The sequence below is a fragment of the Mauremys reevesii genome, unplaced genomic scaffold (genome assembly GCF_016161935.1).
Source record: "Mauremys reevesii isolate NIE-2019 unplaced genomic scaffold, ASM1616193v1 Contig95, whole genome shotgun sequence".
NCBI lineage: Eukaryota > Metazoa > Chordata > Testudines > Geoemydidae > Mauremys > Mauremys reevesii.
The window spans coordinates 160559-177192 of record NW_024100912.1 but is presented as its reverse complement, the minus strand read 5'-3'; the positions used below and the strand labels follow the sequence as shown (position 1 = coordinate 177192).

The 16634-nt window shown below is 49.9% G+C and overlaps 1 protein-coding gene across 1 annotated transcript; it reads right to left on the bottom strand.

The window, feature by feature from the left end:
* Positions 1-1978: 1978 nt before the first annotated feature.
* LOC120395110 lies at positions 1979-11792 on the bottom strand. The gene is made up of 8 exons (XM_039519274.1): positions 11780-11792; positions 10951-11244; positions 9908-9952; positions 7994-8068; positions 6885-6909; positions 5358-5407; positions 4596-4627; positions 1979-2099 (listed from the first exon to the last, which is right to left on the bottom strand). The coding sequence occupies exons 1-8, from the start codon at positions 11790-11792 to the stop codon at positions 2028-2030; spliced, it is 606 nt and encodes a 201-aa protein (XP_039375208.1). The 3' UTR covers positions 1979-2027.
* Between the last annotated feature and the right edge of the window lie 4842 nt (positions 11793-16634).

Sequence of the window (16634 nt, the reverse complement as noted above, 5' to 3'; positions counted from 1 at the left end):
GGCCTCACCAGTGCTGAGTAGAGGGGAATGATCACATCCCTTGATCTGCTGGAAATGCCCCTACTTATACAACCCAAAATGCCATTAGCCTTCTTGGCAACAAGGGCACACTGTTGACTCATATTCAGCTTTTCGTCCACCATAACCCCTAGGTCCTTTGACTGTGCTGTGTGAAGAAATATTTCCATTTATTTGTTTTAAACTTGCAGCCTATTAATTTCATTTGCTGACCCCTACTTATTGTGTTATGAGAAGTAGTAAACAACACTTCCTTATCTATTTTCTCTACACCAGTCATGATTTTATAGTCCTCAATCATATCTCCCCCTAGCTGTCTCTTTTCCAAGCTGAAAAGTCCCAGTCTTATTAATCTCTCCTAATACGGAAACTGTTCCATACCCCTAATCATTTTTGTTGCCTTTTTTATGAACCTTTTCTAATTCCAATATATATTTTTTGAGATGAGGGGGACCACATCTGCACACAGTATTCAAGATGTGCGTGTAATTTATGGATGGATTTATGCACATTGGAAAACTTAACCCCAAATATACAAATAAAATGAAGTATCAGAGAAGTAGCCATGTTAGTCTAGATCTGTAAAAAGCAACAAAGAGCCTAGAGGCACCTTATAGACTAACAGATGTATTGTAGCATAAGCTTTCATGGGTGAATACCCACTTCGTCAGGCGCAATTAAAATGAAGGGATCTAAATTAGCTGATAGAAAGAGGTCTTGGGGTCATTGCGGGTAATGCTGTGAAAACATCTGCTCAATGTACAGCTCGAGTCAAAAAAGCAAATAAAATGTTAGGGATAATTAGGAAAGAGAGAGATAATAAGACAGTTCTGGTTGCCCCATCTAAAAAAAAAAGATATATTAGAACTGGAAAACCTACAGAGAAGGGCAACAAAAATTATTAGAGATTTGGAGCAGCTTCCGTATGAGGAGAGATTATAATGACTGGGACTTTTCAGCTTGGAAAAGATACAGCTAAGAAGGGATATCATCACAGAATTATAGAACTGGAAGGGACTTCGAGCGGTCATCAAGTCCAGTCCCCTGCACTCATGGCAGGACCAGTATCATTTAGAAGTCAATAAAGTCAGGATTGATGTGGAAAAAGTGAACAAGGAATTGTTATTTACTCCTTCACATAACACAAGAGGCAGGGGTCACCTGATGACATTAGTATGCAGCAGGTTTAAAACAAACAAAGGGAAATATTTCTTCACACAACACACAGCCAACCTGTGGAACTCCTTGCGAGGGGATGCTGTGAAGGTGAAAACTATAAAAAGTTTAAAAAATTGTTCCTGGAGGATAGATTCAGCAATGGCTATTAGCCAGGATGGCCAGGGATGCAATCCCTTGCTCTGACTGCCAGAAGCTGGGAGTGGATAGCAGGGGATCGCTTGATAATTGCCTTGAAGGGTCCTGGCACTGGCTGCTGTCAGAAGACAGGACACTGGGCTAGATGGACCATTGGACTAGCCAACTATGACCATTCTTATGTTCTAAACCTAAATGTAAATCCCAGACCTAGGGGAGCCTTGCAACCCTTATGCTAGTCAGGCTCCAGAGGTGCCTGGATCACACACACTACAGTAATGTAATAGGTTCATGCAGTAACTGCTTTCCAGGGAGCTAAATGCTCTCATGATGTTCTCTTGCAACATCACAGCCGCAGTGAGGAAACAAATACAGTTTTACAAAGCCATGGTTTGTGACAAATCCTTTTTGGTTGATATTTAAAATTCATAATGTTCCTACAAATCAACAGAAACTACAAATTTCCCCAATTTTATTCAGAAGAAACATTTTTTCCAAAAGGCAAACAGGCTGCATTCACACTGAGAATATTCCAACATCCTACAGCACTTTGGGGCACTGTGCATTGTCCATCTGTGGCCCCAGAGAAGGATCCACACTGCCTAGCTGCAAGGTCCCTACAGTTGCCTGTGATTTTGGGAGGTTCTGTGATGTGACTGCACACTGACGAGTCCTACACTTCAGCAAGTGGAGCATTAATGACATCTGTCCCGCTGCAGACCGATGGTCGCGTATGTCGGTGTCTCTTCTCTCTGGGGCCGTGGATGCTTTAAGATAAATCATGGTAATGTTATTTTTCTGCTAAACCAGCCTAAATCCAGAGAAATTAAGCCATAAAATGTCTGTCTGACAGCACTGCTGTACGTACATCGGGGCACAGTGACAATGAGCATATAGACTGGGAAACACCAATGGTCCCACTTCCTACATAAACCCCACCCCACCGCCCCAGCCTTGGTCTGGCCTTTTCTGCCCTCCAGTTAGGACAACTGGGTTTTGCCCTGATACCTGCAAGCTGGGCAAAGGAGCCCTTCTCCCTCTCTCCATGCCAGCCCCATCGAGGCAGTGCCAGGTTCTCCCTGTGATGGAGTGTTATTATCAGAAATCAGGATTCTTCTGTGCTGCAGGCAGTGTAGTTTTGTCCCATCCAGTTTGATATTTGAATCACTGATGTTATTAAGGGTGACATTTATAACAGTTCTATGCAATTTTTAGTATTCTGTTGTTATGCTGGAGATTGGGTGTCTCCGAACAAGTGTCTCTTTGATCTATGGGCAGTCGCAGAATCTCGTTGAAGCTGGTGCTGTGATGAGCACCTACCATTCAGGCTGAATATGGGAACCTTTTTTTTTAGTTCCAGCTGAAGCACTGTGCAACCAGAACCCAAAGACTAGACCCCGGGAAGCCCAGGCATGGCAGATCCATGTGGCCCAGTGAGGTTCCTCGGGGTCTGATAAGAAATGCAGGAGTGGGGTGTGTAATAGAAGCAGCAGAAACACCTCAGACGCAACCAGAGAAAGCAACAAGAAAGCCAGACACAGCCGGTGGAGCACTTGGAGCAGGACCCTGAGAAAAAGCTGAGAGGGAGACAGAGCTTTTGGGCAGAGTGCTGGCTAGACAGAGGCTTGGAGCCAGGAGCACAGAAAGTACCTCCTGTTGTTTGGTTCCTGTCGTGCTCAGGGAAACAGCACTCCGTTGAGTCTTTGTAAATAAATGGGGTTGCATCAACCAACATACCTGACTCTGTCATCACTTTCTCATCTCTACAGAACAATCCACAAGACTCCAAATATGAGCCAACTTCATAGGTCAAAAGGGAGACCAATAGGTATAATTTTGATAGGGTTCAACCAACTTCTGAATTCACATGACATGAGTCATAAATATCTCTGTAAATATCATCCTGTCCTAGAAGCATTTACTAAAAGCTCTAGGGGATAAAGCAATGTTTGTTAGTATAAGAGCAGCCAGTGTAATAATAGGAAAATCACTGGAATGAGGTGCCATCTCTCTGAGATCATTTATGTGGTTTGCCCGAAGGTTTCAGAAGAAAATGTCCATGGCGATGAGATATGACAATGAAACTTTGATATCACCAAGACTGGTTTGTAGAAGCTGAGGGTGTGTGTGGAAATCGGGCTGATAACAGGATGCTAACTTCAACCTTAACTCCAAGGAGACCAGCGATCCCTCCATAATAGCAGCACACAGCTTTTCCCTTTGTGACGCTGCTTTAAATGCTCAGTAAAATGTTACATATTAAACAAAATAATAAAATGACAGAACTTCAGTGACCCAAGTTCCTCCCGTGCATCATAAGAGGATGGGGAATAAACCCAGATTATTGTTCATTGCCAGTGTAAGTAGGTCTGAATGAGCTTTCCCCTCACAGCTAGTGATGAGCTGGGGAAGGGAAAAGGCTTCAGGATCACACTGTATTTACATGAACACACCCACTCTGCTGCGGTCTGAGCCCACAGAGCTGTGTTATCAAAGTAGCCAACTTTGACTGGCGGAGGGTTACAAATCACTTTAGCAGAGGTGATGAAATGTTATTGTCCTGATTGTCTGAGTGAAGGGCAGCAGAACTGTGCTTAGCCTGCCCTGACTGAGGGGGTCACCCTCAACTCAACTGATCTTGCTAATCAGGAGGTTTGGATGCCAGACCACAGTGAACAGCAAAAGGAGGTATAGACAGGTGTTCTTCTGTGGTAGGTAGCCAGACTGTGCTTAAACATTCTAGGCATGGTTTGATATAACCCATCTGTGGGATTTGAATGTTTGGGGCCTGGGAGTTTTGAAACCTTGACCATCTCTGCCTTGGTTGCTTGTCCGAGTGCAGAGGCTTGTGGGGAAAAACCTCTCTGTAGTTGGATAGATTTTCAGGCCAAGTAGGATTCTTCTCTATTGCTGTGGTGTGGAGTTTGGGAAGGATGTTTTCCTTTGGTCTGGATGCATGTCTCTCTGTGGGGGACAGGACCTGACTGACCAGACTAACTGTAGATGTGGGAGGCAGCTACCTGCTCCTGGGTGGAGATATGGGGCAGCAGCAGTGAGACCAGGGGAACAGACATAACCTGAATCCTGTATCAGAGAGGTAGCCATGTTAGTCTGGTTCTGTAAAAGCAGCAAAGAATCCTGAAATCCTGGGTCTCCTGAGTAAATCCATGTTCCAGGTGCACGGGTCACTGCTGAGCTGGAACAGGCAAATGAATCCCTCTTTTCTATCACTTCACTTTGTTGTTAATAAAACGGTGACTCACCTTGGTGCTTCCCACCCAATTCACCGAAGCATCTGGGGAGAGAATGACAGTTACACATGGTCACTTGGGTGTAAATTGACTCAACTGTAAACACAAATTAGAACCCCACAATTTTTTTTGAGAAAAACTAAAGAAAAATGTTCCACAGAAGAACCCCTATTTTCCAACCAGGTCAAGGATTAAGTGATTCACTGGGTTAATTTATAATTAAGTGGAACAGACACCGGCAAGTTGTGCGTGACTGTGCTTCTCAGGGGGCTAAATTTCCCTCTGGGATGTGACACTCCTCAGGGCTTCCAAACACCTTGCACAGTTAGGGTTTTTTTTCCAAACAAGAGTTTGCTCTATTTATACGTCCAACCTCATACACCCTGAGGTAAGAATACCCCCCGTACGTATCTCAACTTTCAGCCTTGGGCCTCACAATACAGCAAATGGATGGGCACCAGTTTCCCACCAAGGCACAGTCTGTTGGGACTTATTGGTGTGTTGTCACATCCTAGTCCACATTTGCACAGGGCGGGAAGGACTGGTCAGCACCAAGCAGATCCAGCTCCCAGTGAAGGCAACAGAACACCTTCCAGTGGGAGCTTTCCTCCTTCACTTTGGTCACAGGCAGTTTTTTGTTATAACTCTTGGCCAGACAGTCTGATCAGGGATCTGTCCATCCCCCACCGATTAACGCATTTACTCCCAGTGCCCGCATTTCTCCCTCATGTGCACATGACCCCGGTAACCCCAATACTCTCCAAAAGCTCTTACATTCAATATGATCTTCAGGAGTGTTGCTGGTGCCGTGCTGGGCTTGTTCCCTGTGGGGAGTAATAAGGACAGGGGGTATCAGGGATCCTCTATGCAGCCTCTCTCTCTCTCTCTCTCTCTCTCTCACACACACACACAAATACACACACACACACACACACACACATCGGTGACACTGAGTCTGTTTTCAGAGAAGCAGCTGTGAGGAGATTTCTCCCCATGGCTGGTTCTCCTGCTAGGACCTTACAGCTCCATTCAGCTCACACTCAGTTTCTTTGCATATTTTTCACCCAAATAAAACTGGATTTTTGGCCCACGTCTGCTCACAATGTGTCAGTGCTGGAAATCTGAACATTCATCATCACGGCTCAACTGTAAAGTCTTTGCCCAGGGTGGAAATTCAACTTCATGTCCCCAGGCTCTTCACTTCTTGCCCTGTCTGCTCACCAGCTCCCACGTCCCGGGGGGCAGGGTGGGGGTGTTTGGGGGCAGAGACTGGTCATATGGCAGGAGGAGGGAGGGAGGGAATGTTGGGGAGAGGCAGCTGCTCAGAGACATACAGGTGGGAGGGGCGCAGGAGGCAGACAGGGAACATATGCAGCTGAGTGTCAGGGAGGGGCTCCCTGTACTGAGGCTCTGTGCTGTGTCCTTCCTGTCCCCTGCCCCCACTAGCATTAGTGGCAGAGTCGCTGTACTGGGAACCCAGGCTGGGCCAGACACGGGCAGAGCCTAGAAACTGCCTCTAGCCTCCCCACGTGCCTTTCCCTCTCTGTGTCCAGCTGGTCATCCCTATGGACTTCCTGGCTGCTCCCCGCATCATGCCCATCCGGGCCGGGGCCATATAGATTTCCTGGAGCCCCTCTCGGGGCAATGTGCAGCTGATGAATCGGCTCCGAGCTCTGGGGCCGTGAGGCCACTACGGGCCAGGGAGGGTTTAGAACAAGCGTTTCGGCCCCATGGCCCTCAAAATGGCGGCAGCAGGCTTTTCAGTCTGCAAAGTGGCAGAGGGAGAAAGGAGCAGGAGTTGGGGGGAGCCCTGAGTGGCAGGTTCTGGCTGCAGAGCAATGGGGAGCGATCCTTAGACACTGTGTGAGGGGTCCCTGAGGGGTCTCTGTGGGTTGGATGGGGGGAAGAGGTCCATCAGAGCCCCCTGACAGTGAGATGGGCAGACAAGGAGCCAGAAACACTTAGCAGCTCCCCTGGCAATGGGGCAGCCTGGGGCTCAATGAGCTGGTCCCCTCGTCAGTGCTGCAGAGTGTTCAGAGCACCCCTGGCACAGGGAGTTGTTCACACGTATGGCATGCACTGAATCCCCATGGGTGTCCCTGATGCCCAGCTCTCCCCAGCAGGCAGGGGAGGGGGAATTGCTAAGGCTGCCTCACACACAGATCTGCACTGAAATCACAGTCGCTGTGAGGGAACCTGCTGTGGGTATTTCAGGGTACGTGTGTGGACGCACCAAGTCTAAGGCAGAGAGAAGAGCTGCAGAAAGAAAATTCAGTGGAACAGGGAATAATCTTCTCCTACCTTTGATCCCTCAGTAGAGAAGCAACTGGAGGCAGAGAGACAATATGATCAGAGACGTGGACACATTTCCTCATGGGCAGACAGAGAGAGACAGAAACAGTGACACGACCTCAGTTCCTTATTGTATTGATGCAGAGCCCCATTCCCACGGGCCAGCCCAGCTCTCTCCTCCACCAGCCCCACTGACTGCCCCTGGGAGCGGTGTGGCCAAGTCTCACAATTTTAGTGCCAGTTTCCCAGCATTTCATGTTCTATATAAAGCCCCAGGTCTGAGAGTCAGGGGGTTTCAGTGAGAAACTCAGCTTTCATTAAATAAATAAATAAATTTATAACCCTCATATTTAGGAGGAAAAGCCTGGAAATGTGACCCAAAGCCCCGCAAAGATCAAATCCCCCAGGAAAATACAAAGACCCCACAATGGTGACTTGTTGGAAATCCCATGACTTTTAAGCCAATCTCAAGATTGTTGGGGTGACTTGAGTGCTGTGAAAGCTTGGGGCTGGGGACGCCGTGTGAGGAAAGGTTGGCAGGAAAGAGCTGTGTCCAGAGCTCTATTTTCAGAGTTGTTATGCCCTGGTTCAGGAAAACACTTACACACGGGAGCAGGCGTAAGGGACCTTCCTGACTAGTGGATGTCTTCCTGAACTGCAGCCTTCGGTACCTGCAGGTCTATATTCCATCCAGACACACACCCCGGCTGAGTCCTAAATTGTGACCATCTATGGGGCTGGGACTGTCCCCTTCATTACAGATCTGTGCAGCAGCTAGAACAGTGGGGTCCTGATTCCTGACTGGGGCTCCAGGGCACTACAGTAACACACCTAATAAATAATGTACAGCACCTAGCACAGTGGAGATCTGATCCCTGACTGGGGCTCCAGGGTGCTACTGCAATAGAAATAATTCATCACAAAGATAATCCCTTTCATCATTATCTCTTTGATCTTTCTCCCCAGCCAGCCTCCCAAAATCAAATGATAAATTTTACTGTCTTTAATCATCTCTATTCCCCCATCCCAGCACACTGGGTACAAGGGATCTGAGGGGTTGGCTCTGCCATGTTTGCCTGTACATCTGATAACGGGCTTGGCCTCACTGTCATACTCACCTTTCTTTCCCAGCAGATAAAGCACCACAGCCAGAACCAGGACAGCAGGGATTGTAATTCCCAACAGGACTAAACCTAGGAAAGAACCTCAATGTGAATGGCCTCTCCAAATAGCCAGTGGCAATTCCCCACTGGCTGGAGCTGGTAAGTGACTCCTAATGTCTTTATGAAGATATCTGGGGAGCTCACCTCCCAGTTATCTGCAGGGGGACATTATTAATTGTTCTTTGTCAGTAAAGTTTGTTTAAGCTTTTCACCAATTTTTTTGCCAATTTTTTTTAAATTCAATTGAATTTTTTTTATTTTTTTATTTAATTTATTTATTTTAAGTGAAATAAAAAACTTTCCCTGAAACAGTTCATATGCAAGGACCTGGTTAGTCTTTCCATAAAAATAATTTTGAAGTGAAAGACAACATTTGGATTTGTTTTGAATTGACAGTTTTGTTTTGGTTTTGCACATCCAGAAATGGAAGGAAACTATCCATTTAAAACCAAACAGAGGAAAACTGTCCATATTTCTAACTGATAGTTTGTCTCATTTTTTTGTTCTAAAAACCCAAAATAAAGGAAACTGTCACGTCAAAATAAGAATGGAAAATGTTGCATTTCATGAATATTTTTTTCATCAAAACATTGTGAAATAGTTTTGTTCACAGTTTTTTGTAGAAATAAACCTGGATTTCCCCCCAGCTCTAAGGTGAAAGCCTCAAGACAGGACACATCCCTGTGGGAACTGCCCTGCTTCAGGGAAGCGTCACTATTTGGCACAGCACCCAGGTATGAAACTTAACCTCAAACAGCCATTTTAGTTCCAGCAATGGGACTGTAGCAGGTGGTTAAATTTAAGTAATACATAGTTGCTGTCCTGAATAGGGTTGGACTGGAGCACATGCTTGAGACCTGTCCTAAGTCAGGACCAGACATCTGTACAGCATGTAGAGATGTGAGCAGAGCTGGTCTATAAATACCCAGTGGAGCAGTTTTCTGCAGATAATGCTGATTCTTCAAAATAAAAACATTTCAAGAAGGTCACTTTGATGTTTCTGAATTTCTGTTCTATGAAAAAATCTGAAATTTTGATTTCTAATCCAGGATGAAAATAAAATGTAAAAAGTCAAGAATTTCTCACAGCACAGAAATCTGTCTGCCCACCAGTTCTGGAGGCACAGTTAACATTAGTGTCGCTCTGGCAAGAGTCACTCAGTGGTGGTGTTACAAAAAAGTCTGACAGCATCTTATCCTTGCTGTGGGAGTGGCACACACATTTGCAGGCATACTGGATAGGTGTTGGTTTGCTGATGCAGGCACTTTGAGGGGTGCTGGGGCAAATAGCCAGGTCTGGGCTCTGCTAAGGTCAGTTCCTGTAACATGATTGCTGCCTGGGAACCAGGCAGTGCTGGGCTGAGTTTCGTGAAAGAAGGGTTTTCCCACTTGCTGTTTGTGACACCTCTGTTCCAGGACTGGAGCACAGAGTGTAAATAACTAATTACAGAGAGAGAAGGAACTTGTGAGCCCAAGTGTGTTGATGTGTCTGGTGCCTCCTGCCAGAACAACAACAAATACAGTGACGGCAGAGGGAGGAAATAATTTACTGACTGCCGGTTTAGCAGAGGGGGTCAGGGAACTCCAGATGAAACTTGCCCATCAGAAGTGTTTGGGATTCCCTCTTTGAAAGAGCAATTTTCCTGCCCTGCAAGGATGTTGCCCGGCTCAGCAATGCTGGTTAAAGCCTGAGAGTGCTGCACAGAGAATGCGCCACATTGGACGAGCCAGTCATCCTGCTGTGTTGTGGTGTGTTTCCTCTACATTCATCATCACAGCGATCACACTCAGACTGGGGGTTGCCCAGCCCAGGACCCACCTTTCCCTAAATACAGTCCCTAGAATAAAGAAACGCTCCAGAAGCATTTACCTTGTGGGGCTGAACCCCCGACACCGCTGCTGCTGGAGTCATCACCTAGGCAATAAATACACAAGAGATGAGAGCAGAGCATGGCCCCACTCCAGGTCCATACGCTGCCCTAGCACATCTACACTGTGGGCAATGACTGGCTGGTGGCCGTGCTGCTGAAAGGGACCAACTCTGCTCAGCACTGGTGAGGCCTCAGCTGTCGTACAGGGTCCAGTTCTGGGTGTGACACTTTAGGAAAGTTGTGGACAAATTGGAGAGTCCAGAGAAGAGCAACAAAAATGACCAAAGGTTTTTAGAGAACCTGGCCTAGGAGGGAAGGTTAAAAGCACTGAGCATGTTTAGTCTTGAGAAAAGAAGCCTGAGGGGGAACCTGATAACAGTCTCCAGATGTGTTCAGGGGCCAGGGCTGTTATAAAGAGGATGGTGATCAATAGTTCTCAGTTCCACTGAAGGTAGCACAAGAAGTAATGGGCTTAATCTGCAGGAAGGGAGATCTAGGTTAGATATTAGGGAAAACTTTCTAACAATAAGGGAACAGGCTTCCATGGTAGGTTCTGGAATCCCCATTGTCGGAGGTTATTAAGAACAGGTTGGACAAACCTCCTGCCAGGGGTGATCTAGGTTTACTTGGTCCTGCCTCAGTGCTGCAGGCTGGACTTGATGACATCATGAGGTCCCTTCCAGCCCAACATTTCTAGGATGTTCCCATCTCCCAGCTGCCAGGGCTGAGCCATCTGAGCTGAGATGGGTGAAGCATGGGGAAAGGGTTGGGGGTGGGGAAGCTGTTCCTTGTGACAAACTTTAAACAAAGATCTTTTATTAGAAATTTTTGATTTCAGGTTTTGAAAATGGATGAATTTCAGCATTTGGATTTTCAGGGGGTTTTCATGTAATTGCTCTCACTGTGCTATTCACTGCTCTTTCCTGTGATGCTGAGTTGCTGGGCAGGGCTGATATCTCTCTCTCTCTCTCTCACACACACACACACACACACACACACACACACACACACACACACACACACACACACTCCTACCTCTTACCAGTGACACTGAGGTGCTGGGAAGGGCTGAGCAGGGATCTGGTCACCTGGTTGTCACTGTCTTTGATTTCGTATCCGCAGGAGTAATTCCCTGAGCTGTCCCTGGACACTGCATAGTGATAGTTGTAGACGGCCTTCTTCTCCAGACCCTTCTGGGATGAAACCTCCTCCCCGTCCTTACAGAAGATGATGCGGGTGGCTGGGACCTTGAAGAACACGGAGCACAGGAGCTGCACGGAGTCCCCTGGCTGGGCAGACGTCCGGCTCAAGGAGAGGGTGGGACCCCGGAGAGCGCCTGGGAAGGGGAATGGGTCAGAGCTGTCAGTGGTGCCTAGCGCTGTCGATGGGGCAAGAGGTAAATGGTGGGTGGGTCTGTGCCATGTCTCAGATGGAGGCTCTGATTCCAGCCCAGCTGGGCCGATGGGGGGACGAGGTCTCTCTGGTGACCGGAAGCTTTATCAAGTGGGTTAATTTGGGTTGTGTAAGAGCCCAAGGGCTTGGCTGGGCTGAGTTCCCATAGTATGGCGCTGCGCACATTCCTAGAACAAGGGGCCCTGGTGCTGGCATCCCGCTGACTCAGCTGGGGCAGTATAGCCAGGAGTGAGGTGAGGGGCTGGGAGCCAGTGCCCTGGGAAAGTAAATCCCTTGGGGTCAATGCTGTGGCATTTGCTTCCCAGGGCCAGTGCCCTGGAGGTGGGATGGGTTGTGGATGTGACTCTCTCACCCACGTGTCACACCAGGCCTGGGTCATAGCAGAGCTGACAGGCAGCGAGGCAGGGAGGGGGGTCAGCAGACCTCACCCTGCTCAGATCCTGCACATCCCCACCCACCTTCCTGTGCCATTGCCACTGGTACCACACTGAGCAGGGAACAGCCTAAGGGGTGGTGGCTGGATGCCCTGGAGAGGAGGGGTAAAGGCCCTGGGTAGGTTGGGGACAGACAGACAGACGGACTCACCAGGTGCTGAGCAGATCTCCTGGCTGCTGGGACTCAGCGCTGGGAACAGAAAGGTGACGTGTGTTCGGTGACCGGCTAGACTTTCCCCTGTTGTGAGACGCCCTGAATGTTTGGTGGAATCTCTGCGCCTCCCATGAGCACAAGTCCTGGTTTCTGCCCCACCCATCCCACCAGATGCACCCCCACCTGCTCCCTGAGATTGTGCCATGAACTGTGCAGAGTCCAGGCCCCGGGTCCCTTCCTGAAACACAGCTCTGGGGTTGGATCCAAGCTGTGTGACTTGGGCCCGGCTCAATAACGAGTCTGACCCCGAGCCCCAGATCCAGAACCCCTGAATTCTGGGGATCCGAACCGAGCCCAGAGTGGATCCCAGCTCAGTGTTTCTGGCCCCTCGGTAACAGGGAGCCCTGGGGCTGGACCCTGATAATCCCCCACCCTCCAATGGCAAGAGCCCTCCCTGCTCTCTCTGCCTCCAGGATGAGCTGACAGCCCATGAGCATTTTCCCCTGAGCCCAGCCCGGCCTGACTCCATGTGCCTGGCATGGGGAACTGGGCCCAGCGACATGTCAGGTGTTTGAATACAGCCAAATGCCAGGTCACAGCTCCCAGCAATGGACGCCAGCCAGACCTGCAGCCTGGGGCCTGGGCCAGGACAGCAGTGACCAGGGGAAGGATTTAGGGCACCAGGGGACAAGTAACTCAACAAAAGCTCCCAGGGAACCATGGGGGCCGCAGGGCTGATGCGCCTCGGGCTGTGTAAGGAGGGGAGCAGGGAGCAGGAGCAGGGAGGGGATTTCCTTCAGCCTGCAGCCTTGGTGAGTCCGATCCTGGATCCTGCACCTGGTTCTGGGGCCTCAGTTTAAAAGGCTATTGGAAAAGTCCAGCGGGTGCAGGGCAGAGCCAGAAAAACGCTGTGAGGGCTGGAGAAGAGGCCTCGCAGGAGAGGCCGGGGGAGCTCCATGTGTGGAGCTGGTCAGACAGCTGGGCTGGTCACGGTGTCCAAGCTCCTTCCTGGGGAGAAACCCCAGATGCTGACGGGCTCCTCAGTGCAGCAGAGACAGGCAGAACCAGACCTGAGGTCTGGACGCAGAATCTGGGCAAACTACAGTGAGTAAGGAGGCAGCGTTTTCTCCCCACGCTGGGGATTAACCCCCGGCACCAGCTCCCCAGGGAAGTGGGGGAGTCACAGCCAGGCCAGAGGCCTTTCTGGTAGATGCTTTAGTCAAACACAAGTGACTGGGCTCAGTGCAGGGTTGCTGGGGGAAGTTCTCTGCTCTGGGCTATCGGGGGTCAGACTGGATGGGTGAATGTTCCCTCCTGGCCTTAAACTCTGTGAAGCTGTGACTGTAACCCCAGCCTGGGCTGACTGCTAGTCCCGGCCCATCCCCAGCACTGAGCACTGGGCCTGTGCTGGTTTGGGACAGTCCCACTCCCTCAAACATCACAACAGCACAAACCTTTCTGTCACTGAAGGGGATTTGCCGACAGTCAGGGCCAGGGGCTGCTCTCAGTTCTGTTTCCTCCCAACCTGCTGTGAATTAGCACAGGGGTCCCAGATACTCACCGGGCAGCAAGAGGCACAGAGACAGGAGCATCCGGACAGTCGGGGAACTGGATCAGGGTGGTAACGGCCCAGTGACTTCTGCTCTTGACGGGGTCAGGAGGGGACTATCCGCAGTGACTCCTGCCCCCTCTGGTCCTTACATCGAGGGGAGAGCACAACCTCACCCCCCCCAACTCAGGCTCCAAGCTGCCCCGTCAGGGCTCAGGGCAGAAGGCTCTTCTCCCTGTTCAGAGTCTACACCAGCCCCTCAGGGCTGGGCTGTGAACCCAGACGCTGTCGCTGCTCTGAGTCCCCGTCAGGGCCGTATGGCTGAGGCAGCAGGGATGTTCCAGCCCCTCTGTGCTCTGCCCTGTCCTGTCCTCACATCTGAGCATTACCGCTCCCTATTTCCTGTCCCATACACCACCCCCACACTCCGGCCACAGCGTCTTTATTTAAGGCTGAAAGCATGAGAATCAAAGGCATGTCAAATACATCAGTAAAAACCCTCCCCTGATTTAGTAACAGAGGGGAGCAAAGGCCTGGCCTGGCTGAAGGGTTTAACAATAATCATTCCTCGCTCATCCAGAGATGTGAAAGTGCTTTATTTAGGAGTGATACAGATGGGGAAACTGAGGCACAGGACGGTAGGGACGTCACTGGCCCAAGGTCCCCCAGGAGGGCAGGGACAGGAAGAGGCGTCAGATTTCTTGAGTCCCAGGCCAGTGCTCTGACCACTAGGCCATGCTGCCTCCCTTTGCACAAGGAGCCAGCCTGACAAAGGTATTTAGGCAACTAGTGCTGCTGTCAGGGGTCTAGTGGGATTCACTAGAGCTCCTAGGCAGGCCAGGCGCCTGACTCCTGTTGGCAGCCAATGGGAGTTAGGCATGTCACTCCCTGAGCACTCTGTCAGTCGCACGAGGGGCCTGTCTGCATCGCTGGGCTCCTGAATGTGGCCCCAGGTGATGAAGGACCTGGAACAGGGGAGAAAGGGCAGCTCTTTCTCCGTGCAGAGCGGGACCAGGCAGCCCACAACTATCTGCCCTTGTGGGTGCACAGGCACTGAGAGTCACTCCCTGGAAAGGCGGTTGTGACTGTGTGTCCGCTGAGGAGCTCTCAGCCATCACATCTTGTGTCCACATGCTGCTGACCCCATCCAGTCCCCAGGCATTAGGGGAGCTGGGCCCCATCCCCCTCTGCCGCTGCCTCACAGTGGCACTGTCACTTGGGGCACACAATCCCCCTGTACAGCCCCCTTTGGCAATGGGCTCTGAGCTGTAGGGCTGACAATGCTACGTCAGAGCTGAGCCCACAGCCCAGGGTTCCCGTGACTTGGGGCTATTCACTAAAAGCTCCCACCTCCCACAAACCCTCCTCATCATGGCCCTCCCCCCTCTAACGCTGGGAACAGGCTGAGCCTTGGGAGCCTGGTCCCAGCTGACGCCAGTGTAACAAGGCAGCCTCTGGCAGGACACTACTGAGAGTATCAGCTCAGGACAATTTGCGTAGAGCAGGGCAGTCACAGCTCAAGGCTGGGCTTCCTTCACTACTGAGGCAAACCAAACCAGCCAAAGAGAGAGGACTTCGGTTTTACCCCACTGGCTAACCAGAAGTCATACATGCAATTTCCTTAGGCAGTTTTCCAATATCACCACCAGCACCACTCCTTATGGGGATGAATGGTTATGAAAACCAATACCCCAGTAAAAGAAAAAAAAAGGTTCTCCCAATCCCAAAGGACCAAGCCGCAGACCCAGCTCAATATACCATTTAGATCTTACCCACAAATCACGTTGTTGTTAACGCTTTAGAATCTAAAATCTAAAGGTTTATTCATAAAAAAGAAAGAAATATAGATGAGAGCTAGAATTGCTTAAATAGAACCAATTACATACACCAGTGGCAAAGTTCTTGGTTCAGGCTTGTAGCAGTGATGGAATTAACTGCAGGTTCAAATCAAGTCTCTACAGTACATCCACAGCATGGATGGGTCATTCAGTCCTTTGTTCAGAGCTTCAGTATAGCGAAGTTCCTCCAGAGGTAAGAAGCAGGATTGAAGACAAAATGGAGGGGTTTCCAGGGCCTTTTATATCCTCTACCATGTGGAAGGCCATCCCTTTGTTCTTACTGTAGAAAATCACAGCAGCAAGATGGAGTTTGGAGTCACATGGGTAAATTGCATGTCCATGCATGACCCAGTTCTTTATGGGGAGAGCAGCCATTGCTCATATGCTACCTTGAATGTTTCCAGGAAGACTTCTCATGTGGATTGGAGTCTCCCAAGATCCATTGTCAGGTAAGTGTTTCTTGACTGGGCACTTAATCTGAAGAGTCCCTTCTCAATAAACTGGTCAAATGCTTCACTGGTGCTACTTAGAATCAAACAAATTGAGATACAAGTACGTAGCCAATAATTATAACTTCAAATGCAAAAATGATACATGCATACAGAGAGCATAATTATAACCAGCAAATCATAACCTTTTCATAGACACCTCACTCGACAACCTTTGAACAATATTTGCTGCAAATATCTAACAGTGGTTGCAACAATGATCTATATGGTTACAGTTCATGTTAATGATGTCATAGCCAGCCAAGTCTCAGTGAGAAACAAGCCCCAATTCCTAACCGGGAGTGTGATTAACCCTGGGACAAACCACCCATGGCAGTGGGGATTCCCTATCCCCTGACGGTGTCAGAGCCAGGCTGGAGGCCTTCCTGGGAGAGGCTTTGGTCCCACATGAGCTATTGGCTCAATGCAGGGGGCTGGGGGAGTCTCTGGGCTGTCCAGGTCAGACTGGCTGAGCTAACGTCCCTTCTGGCCCTGGAAGCCAACGCACAGGGGCTCCTTGTGTCCCAGTGTCAGGGCCAGCTCCAGGCCCCAGCATGCCATGCGCGTGCTTGTGGCGGCATGCCGCAGGGGGCGTCTGCCGGTCGCTGGGAGGACGGCAGGCAGCTCCCGTGGACCTCCTGCAGGCGTGCCTACGGATGTTCCACCGGAGCCGCGGGACCAGCGGACCCTCCGCAGGCACGTCTGCAGGAGGTCCACCAGAGCCACGGGACTGGCGACCGCCAGAGAGCCCCCAGCAGCGTGTTGCCGTGCTTGGGGAGGCAAAATTGCTAGAGCCGCCCCTGCCCAGTGTGGGGAAAGCCTGGCTGAGATGGGCCTGAAACACAGAGCA

Excerpts from the sequence above, each read along its gene's own strand:
- LOC120395110 (XM_039519274.1), bottom strand. Across the intron at positions 8,069-9,907 it reads CGGGGGTTCAGCCCCACAAG|GTTTAGTCCTGTTGGGAATT; the intron begins GTAAATGCTTCT and ends GTTCTTTCCTAG. Across the intron at positions 4,628-5,357 it reads TCCTGAAGATCATATTGAAT|ATGCTTCGGTGAATTGGGTG; the intron begins GTAAGAGCTTTT and ends TTCTCTCCCCAG.